Source organism: Apis dorsata, unplaced genomic scaffold (assembly GCF_000469605.1).
Source record: "Apis dorsata unplaced genomic scaffold, Apis dorsata 1.3 scaffold_53, whole genome shotgun sequence".
Taxonomy (NCBI): Eukaryota; Metazoa; Arthropoda; class Insecta; order Hymenoptera; family Apidae; genus Apis; species Apis dorsata.
In genome coordinates, this window is record NW_006263354.1 from 129487 (window position 1) to 139220 (window position 9734).

At 43.0% G+C, this 9734-nt stretch overlaps 1 protein-coding gene across 1 annotated transcript in view; it reads right to left on the minus strand.

The window, feature by feature from the left end:
• Positions 1-1590: 1590 nt before the first annotated feature.
• The window catches only part of LOC102672785 (RING finger protein nhl-1-like), a 46952-nt gene continuing 38808 nt past the window's right edge, over positions 1591-9734 (minus strand). Inside the window, 6 exon segments of the mRNA XM_031515106.1 lie at positions 1591-2533; positions 3393-3674; positions 3775-3931; positions 4036-4142; positions 4144-4189; positions 4283-4813. Coding sequence (XP_031370966.1) covers positions 2102-2533; positions 3393-3674; positions 3775-3931; positions 4036-4142; positions 4144-4189; positions 4283-4813 — 1555 coding nt within the window. The 3' untranslated portion in view covers positions 1591-2101.

Here is a 9734-nt window from a genome sequence, read left to right on the forward strand (position 1 = left end):
TTGATTGATTCATAATAAGAGAAAAAAAGGAGAAAAAAGAGAAAAAAAAAAAAATTGTACAAAAGAAAAAAAAGAATTTTGCATGTCCACGCGTTTTTTACGACGAGATACGACGAGCTTCGATCTTGATGTCATGTTGGTGTATCACGGGTCATCCTGTAGAACGTTTGTATCACGATGTCGAAAAGGTCGAAACGATCGGATATCGGTGCCTAGCTCATGTTCTACTCACTGTTCCTTGATTAAGACGGTCACTTTGTACCTGCTTGCTGCCTGCCTGGCCCGTGCGTTACATAAACATATTTCTAATCTTATCGAGGTGATCAATCCTCTGTATTTTACTCGATAATAACGTCCAAGCATGTCGCGTACTTTCGTTGTGATAATCCGACGGCGTGGCGTCCCGACGGCCCTTGCCGTCCATGCGGTTTTTCTACACGATATCGAGGAAGCGTAACGCCGATTAATTATTTGTTATATCCCATTCGATTTCGCGAAGAGCAACTATCCCGAAGGAAGGTTGATGGTTTCGACAGCTGTTTCGACATCTACATCCAGCCGACGTTTGAATTCACGTTCGAAAATTCACGAAGCTGATTTTCTTGGATACTATATATGTATATATGTATATATATACATATACACGCATATATATATACATACATATTTCCTTGTCATCGGGCAAGACGCAACATGAACGATGATCGATTGTCGACACGTGGTCAATCCGGTTCCAAGGGAATCCATCTGATCGCGTGAATTTTGGAACGATGGCTGCAATTAAAATTTAAACAAGTTCGTGCTACTTTTAGTGGAAACGAATAATGGTAAAGGCTCCATCTCTTGTAATATTTTTATTATCGCAAACGTAATATTACATTATTATTAAATTATATTAAATAAAGGATTACGCCACTGTTTATTATTTATTGACTAACGTTCGACTAATATTGTAAATAATAACGAAAATATTTTATCTATATTTCCGATCCGGGGGTGTTGGGCGGGGCAGCGTATTACCTCTTGTCCGCCCTTATGGCGATCCTACGATCGCCGTTCGCCCACCCCCTATTGTTACACCATTTCATCATTGCATTTAATAAATTATATATTTATTGACTCACTTACCTTTTGACTTACCCCCGCTTATTTGTCTATTCTAGCTCTAGGCACTCGTCCAACACACATCGCTACCGCTATCGTCCTAATTTCCACGGCTGGTTTTTTAAGAGCAAGGTCGGCATTGGATTAAGAGAGAGAGAGAGAGAGAGAGAGAAAAAAGAAGGTGAGATTTTGTTCCTTTTTTTTTTTTTTTTTTTTAATTTTTTTTCCCCCCCCTTTTTTTTGAGGTTTTTTGGTGTTGAAAAACAAAAAAATTTTTTTTTTTTTTTTTTTTTTTTTTTTCTTTTTTGTTTCATTTCTCTTTTATTACTTCCGCAACAATTTGTTTAAAGCATACAAACGGTACAAACTGTATGTGTGTGTCACTTTGAATATAAATTAAATTAAATTAAACGCGGATATGATGTGCGTACGAGGAAGATGATAGAATGAGAGGAAGGGTGTAAGACGAGAGAGAAGTAAATGATATTCCTTTTTTTTCTTTTTTTTTATCCCGTTTTTTTTCTCTTTAAGCTAAAATCCAACCGACGTCCGAGAGAGTTTTTACTCGGTTCCAGTATTGATTTTCCGTCCCGACATATTAACGAGGTAAATTATTATCATACATCGGAATAAAATTGGAGAATTGTTGCCAATCGATTCAAATATATATTCCCTGGGAGAGAAAAGAAATCGAAGTTAATTATTTATGATCACCGATGGTATATCGAACGGCTTCCCCGTAAGAAGATTAGCTTAGCGAAAAAACAGGCTACGTTTATTAAATTCCTAACGCAAGCAAGCGGTTAACGTGACGTCTCATCCGTTCATCGTCGAAGCGCGCCTTTCCACCCAAAAGGTATTTTCGGGGAAAATACTTGCCTGATCCCTCGACCATGATCGATCTTCGAAACGAAATCGATCCTTGATCGATCGATTGTCGCTCGACAATGCCGTGAATCGCAAGAGAAGACGCGAAAACGAAAACGAGAAAACGAAGTCAGAACACTTGAACGCGATGATTCTCGCGATCGCAGACGACGATGTTACCGGTCGATGTGACGGCAACACCCTCCAGACCCTTGAATTCACCGTCACCGCTACCCCATCCGCCAAAGGACTTGAGGAACGCCCCCTCAGGGCTGAATATTTGTATCCTGTTGTTGCCCGAGTCGGCGACGACGATGTAACCCTGGTCGTCGACAGCGACACCCCTTGGAAACTTGAACTGACCCTCGTCGGAGCCCTCCGATCCGAACGAGGTCAGCACACGACCGTTCACGTCGAATATCTGGATACGATGGTTGTTCCCGTCGCTCACGATCACGCGATTCGTGTTGCTCACCGCGATGTAATGAGGATGTTCCAATTGGCCACGTCCGCTTCCGCAGGAACCGAATTTGCCCACGAACGTACCGTCCGATTGAAATACCTGCGAAAACAGACGTATTTTGCGATGAGACGAATCGTTGTAAGTTTATTATTATTAATTATGCAACGATTTCGTTAGAAGGATTATTCGTTCTACGTTGAAAATTTGATTACAGCTTTTTTTTTTTTTTTTTTTTTTGTTGGATTATTTTTCCATAATACACCTCGTACACACCGTTAGCAGATGACAGACCTTATTTGTCCATACTTTACATGTATATTATTTACCTACGATAATGCGAAAATGATTATGCAAAAAAGGATTAGAAGAAAAAAGAAATGAATAAAAAAAAAAAAAAAAGTCGGGGAGTTTAGTTCGCTTCGCTTTTCGTAAATCACTCACGCTTACGTCCATTGTCGAATATCGCCGTGCCTCGGTAAGTAAGAACCATTTTCCCTTCTCCCACTTTTTCCCTCTAACTTGATCGCATATTTTTTTTATTTAGGAACTGTGAAGGTTTCTCGTAGCTGGGCTCACACGTATCTCGTATATCGATGTTTGGGAAATACAAACAGAGAAATTACTCGAAATTAATTGTTTATTGCAGAAAAAATTTGTAAGGCGTTTATTTCAAGGATCAAACTATACAAATTCTAGGTACACATAGTGGAAGAATCGAATGGGGGGACTGTAAATTAAACACTGTAATTAATTAAACACATATCATCATCTGTATCATTATCGTATGTTCACAGTACAATATAAGTGACGAAGTCTGACGATATAGAGATTGTTCGAGGGGCGCGTATCGTGTATCGTCGCATCGACGCTTCACGTATTCCTCTTTACTTGTCGGATTAATCGTCCGGATTATAATGAAAAGAAAAATAAGTATCGTTAACGAAACGAAGCCACGTACCTGTACGCGATGGTTCTCTTTATCGCACACATAAATAAATCCAAGAGCATCGGTGGTGATTCCCCAAGGATAATTAAACCGACCGTCGGCGGTACCTTGGGAGCCAAACGCTCTCAGAAAACGACCGGAAGGATCGAGAACCTGAATTCTGTGGTTGTAACGATCCGCGATGATGTATTGACCGATCCTGTTCACCGCTACCCCAGCGAGGCAATCGAATTCACCCTCGCCGCTGCCGTACGATCCGAACTCCTTCGTAAAGTTCCCATTACAGTCGAACACCTGTGCCAAATTCAATATGCGGAATTCAAATTTCGGATACATCAACGAAATTGTTGTTCGCGAAAATATTCTTTCGAAAAAATATATATATATATATTACTTGTACACGATGGTTAGAGCTGTCGGCCACTACGATGGAGTTGTCAGGGCCAACCGCGAGACCTCTGGGCCAAGTAAAGCATCCGGGTTCGCTCCCCCGCATCCCGAACTTGAACAGCTGCCGCCGCTTCAGCAAGTAGTGACTCCTCCGCCCATTGCTGTCGCATTTCAATTATTCATTTCGATAATCGTAATTTTTATTTAAAAATTTCGTTATACTGTTTGTATATATTTTTTTAAATACGACGAACTTTAAACTCACCTAGTGGAGGAACCTGCTGCCGCGGGTATAACGGGAGCTGCCGTAGGGGACGTGGGGGAGCCTGACGGGTTTTTTTGATCGTCGTCAGAAGATTCGAAGGACGTTTNNACCACCGTGCCTCAAAGGTAAGCCGAGCGACAACCTCCTCGAGGTGCTTCCACTGTTTCCAAAAAAAAAAACAGAAAGAAAGAAAGAAAAAAAGAAGGAAAAATTCGTTTACAATCCTCCCATCCAGTCTCTCTCTCACCTCGATGATGGAATCGTCGAGGCAGAGGACGAAGGCTCTTTATCTTTGGTCGTGCGATTCCCGTACTTGTTCTTCAAGTACCGTGCCCACGAACTTAATGCAGCGCCATCCTTCTCGGTGCCCACTCTGTCTCGCTCCGGGCTCGGCTCCCTCGATTTTAAAGCGTGGGTGCTCCGACTCCTGGCCAGTTCGGACCCGGCACCGTACTTGGCTGCCAAGTAAGCGTTCGGCGACTGGGTGGTCGGAGAGGGTGGCTCCTCGTCCAGGTCGAGGTCATCTCCGCCGAAATTGTGCGAGCTTCTGGACCGAGCCAGCCGTTGCCTTCTTTCCTTCAACGCGGCGTACCGTGACCTCGTCGACAGGGGCGAATCGACCTCCGCGTCCACGTCTCGATCCCGTTCTCTCTCCCGTTCCCTTTCTCTTTCGCGTTCTCGTTCTCGTTCGCGTTCTCGTTCTCTTTCGCGCTCCCGCTCCCGTTCCCGCTCCCTGCTGGCCATCATCGCCGCCTGGCTTCTGCTCTTGTTCAGGAACCTGCAACATCCCGGAACCAAGGTCGGCTCGTTCAGATCGTCGGCCTTGTTAATCGGAGGAACAGAGAGAGAGAGAGAGAGAGAAAGAGAGAAAGAGAAGCCTGTTACTGTTCGCGGATTAAATTGGGGATATAGGCGAGGGAGGGGGAAAAAAACATCGACAGGCCATATCGATAGGTGGATATAGAGGGTCGAGAGTTATCGATCATTTCACTATGAATGAATGGTTCGCGTTGTTACATGCGATCGATTATACGCGTTATTATTGGGTTATTTATCTCGAGCTAAGTGCAGAAAAGCTTTCGAATCTTTTCAAATCCTCGAAGCTGTTAAGCTAACTTGTTAAGTTGTGTATGCGTGCGATGATAGTTGACGTGACGAGGCATGAATCTTTGATGGACGATACCGTTTTACGAGATGTACAGGTATACAGACGTCACGTTGGGGATGATAATTTCGTATTCTATCGTGGACGATCTTCGTATCATATTCGTATTCGTTGATAACCATACGTACGTCCTATTCTCCTGTTACATATATATATATATATNATCGTGCTACATTTTCTCGCTATATCTCTCCAAGTGTTAGTTTAGTACCNNNATTCCGTACATAGTGGGATACATAGTGGCAATTAGTCACAACGTGGTGTAAATCTGGCGTGTAATCAACTGGCGTGTTTCTATGGTGTACGAGTAGTGAAAACGGATGGGGTGTGGCTATCGTGTGTTAGTACATCAATCTGTAGTACTTGATATGTCACTTCTTTATCACCAGGACCCATAAATCGTGTAGAATGGTGAGCGAACTGTGGATCCCTGCATTGTAAGCAATTTTATTTCGTGGGTTATCGAAAGTTCGTTGCTTTTAATTGATAGATTTCTCTCTCTTTTTTGTTTTTTTTTTGATTGATCGGGATATCAATCGCTTTCGAATTCGCGCGAGAACGTATAAAAAGAGACGATTTTTCGAGATTTTACGAGTGCGACTGGGAATTTATTTCAATATCTTTTTTTAATCGAACGTCTCTTAAATATATTTCCGTATTCGAAAAATAATTCTTTTCCTTCTTCGTCGAACTGTTTTTGTATTTTCTCAGAACCCCTTTCCTTTCGTTCGAGCACAACTTTCGACCACGATAAAACCTTTCTTTTTTTAATATATACGCGGCAAATATGGGCACACCGGAGTTACTGCAAACGATAGTCGTAAAATTTTAAGACCGCCATATTTTCTCGATCTTCTAACTTCGCTCGTCGATGCTCCCGAGTTGCATCGAATTTTCCAAAGTTGCTTATCGATGTTTTCATAACATTTTGAAACATATATATACATACAATTTCTCGACGAGAATTTTTCGTGCCGTCCGTTTTAAAATTTGGAATGACACCTCCCACCATCATGGTTTTAATGGACGTTGAAAACGATAAAACGTATTGGAATAACATCCGTGTTTCCAGTCAAGCGGATTACAGACCGATATAGCCCCGCTGACTATCCGAGTTGTAGCGGATATTTAAAGCAACAAACGGGTTATATTTAAACCCTTTAGTGCATGCCTGACCACTTTCCGTGTCCCGTACAATGCGGTCACATTAGTTCCGTTTGTAATATCTGCCGGTGTATCCCTCTCTCATTTGCATTTGCGATTTCGGGGATTACGCGTGTATTTAATTATCGATAAAATGTATCGTTATTAGGGGCAAATCGAAACTCGGGGATAATTTGATCAAATTTTGAAGAAGCTTTACGAATTTCAAACTCGCGTTCTTATTATTAAATTTTTACATTGATGTCACGTTTCGAATTCTTCGAAGTTCTTTTAAAATTATTTTCTGCCTCTTTTTCTTTTTTTCTTTTTTTTTTTTCGAAAGTTCGAATTTCTCTTCGCGTTCGTCATACACGTGCGATACCTTGGATGTCATCATGGCTGTGACTCTATCGATTTCTTTTTTACCTTCTCCTCCCATAATTGTACGAGATTGCGACGAGTGCGTTGTTGTGAATTCGTGGTACGATTCGTGCGTGGTACGATACGTTTCATCTCGACGTGCGGTGCAACAGAGTTCGAGGGGGGTAGAGAGGGGAGTGGGTATTGAAAATAAATTAAAAAAATTAAATGTATGGAAAGGAAACTCGAGCTGCTCCTTTGTGGAAATTCTCGGCGGGGGTGCGTGTTGAACCAATGGGGCGAGAGAAATTTCGCGATCGTGATATATCGATTCTTCGCGAACTTTCGATCTGTTAGTGCAATAAATAAAGATGCATTTTTTTTCACGTATTTTTTTTCAAAGGAAGTGGGCGGGCGACGAATATACAAACAAGAGGATACGAAATAACAAAGATTCGTGGAAAAAGTGGGGGTGGTAGAAGAAACGAACGAAAATAAAATCGAATAAAAATATAAAAAAAAAAAAAAAAAAAAAAAAAAAAAAAAAGAAGAAGAAGAATCGAGACAAACAAGAGAGACGAATAACGGATAATATAATAACGTGAATAACGATGAAGGGGGAATAAAGAAAGAAAGAAAGAAAAAAAAAAAAAGAGAAAATTCTCAGGCGGGATACGATACATCTCTCCGTTTCTTGTTCTCCGTTTCTCAATTCTTAATATAAACTGAGGACAAATTGAGAGGGAAATAAATAATACGAGTTATCACAAAGAAATGCAGTTTATTTACCACACCAACAAACTGACGCAAACCTATTCACTAGGAAAAAGAGTACAAAAATTTCAATGTGACGTGAAAATGCAACGGTGTAGCGAGAATGGCTGGTCACCAATAATAAAAACGTGAGAATCGTACCGTGTGTGACATGCCATTAGCGCGACCGTATATCGATGGGAACGATTCAAAAGCGATTCAATTCGGCATGGATTTAAGCTGCTTTGCACGGAGGACGGTATCTTTTACTACTACGCTTAGTTTTTTTTGCCGATTAAAGCGATACTATTCCCTTTTTTTTTTTTTTTTTTTTTTTTTTTTTTTTTTTTTTTTTTCTTTCTTTTATTCCCCTTTGATTCGCGTTGTCTAAGAAGCTACGTGTATTGAGCAATGCAGGGAGATTATAACGATCAACGATCAAGGAACAAAAAGTTTACATTTACGATCGTACGTACGATTATCACAATATAATAAAATGCAAGATTTTCACCATACAGTAATTACGCGAAAATTAATTCTACCACTCCGTTTCTCTCTTAAATCATTTTCATTCCTCGAATTTTTTGCGACGTGTGTATGCGTGTATGTACGTATGCATGTATGATGGATCGATGGATATCGATTCATGGAAATCGTTAGAGAAGAAAAAGATCCGGGGGCAGCAGTTTCGCGATGTAAGACGACCGAGATGCAGGTAAACGAAAGTTTCCGGTGGAAAGCGTCCGAGGAATTCCATTCTTTCTTACCACTACTGTACGCTCGATACGCTTGGTGTACTCGGTGTGTTTCTCCTTTCATGCTTGGGAACGAAACGTTCCACGAGCCATTCTTGGCACGAGCAACACGACAAAAACCGAAACGAAGCGAACGAAGCGCGAGGATAAAAATAACGAAAAAATGAAAAGGAAAAAAGAAAAGTAATAGAAACTGCTGCCGCGGATCTCGGTATCGGAGGCAGTCTCGTCTGTATCCGTGAGAGCGGTCAATTGCAGTCTTTTTTTTTACGACTAACACCGACGAACAACGACAAAAAGAAAAGAAGAAGGCGAGAACGAGTGTAAATACGTAAAAGATGTGAGAGATGGGCGAAAAAAGAAAGAGGGGGCGGGGAGGGCCCACGTGTAGTAGAACAGGTTACAGGAACAGATTGATTAGAACGCTGTAACACAGTACGGACACACAGAAAACGGTGGTTACCATTTGCATCGGTATAGTGATATCGACACCAGGCGTGTCCTCGTGCTCGTTGCAACTTTCGGTCTCTTTGGATTGGGTAGCGTTCGCGACTAATGCACCGTTCTCAACGTTAGTTCTCGCCACGAGGTCGGTCGTTTGGGAACGAATCGTGCTCGTCTCGTCCATGCTTTCCCCCTCTTTCCCGTTCGACGAGTCGTTCACCTTGTTCAGAATCACCCACCCGTTCTCGTCGCCGGTCCACGAGTTCTCCGCCCCGATCCCATCTTTCCCACCGCTCTCCTCCGCCATCGATGATGGACCGTCGCGATTCGATCTCTCATCGCCCTCGTCGACGCTTGTCGCCGTTTCGTTTCTCCACGCGCCGTTGCTCCTCTCCCAACCACCATCTCGATTCCTCGTTGAGCTCCTCGAATCCATCGGCGAAACGGTCCTCTCCGACTCGCTCTCGGATTCATCGGACATCATCCAACCGTTCTTCCCGATGCTGCTTTCCCCGACGTATCCTCGACTCCTCGACAAAGTCCGCGAGGATTCCGAAACAACGGATTCCGCGTTTCCACTCGTTTCGACCTCGTTCGAGATCGTTCGATCCTCGCTACCTCGAACCTTCTCCTTCTCGGTCGAAAGATAATTTCCAGAGGCGTCGCGTTTCTCCTCGTTCGAGATAGGCCGTTGAAAACTTTTCGAGACCGTTTGCGGACTCCCCGGCTGGAGATCCTGATCTGTAATCACCCATCCGTTGTCGTCGAACAACTCCTCGATACTTTTCTCCCCCAGTATGGAGGAACTTCGCCGCTTCACCCCGATATCGTCGTATCCTCCGTAACTGTTGTCGAAATGAGAATTGGACGGTGTTCGATCGGTACTCCGGTCGGTCGACTCGCCCTCGCTGGAGTCGTGGCCACGATCCTCTCGATCGAGATTCTTTTTATCCCTTATGTTGCTGTTCTCGTCCCTGGATTCGTCGCCCCCTTCCTCGTCGCTCTCGACGCTGCTCTCCGTGCTCTCGCTCCCCCCTCCCGAATCGGTCGTCACGTCGTGGATGGAAGGGGCGGCCGAA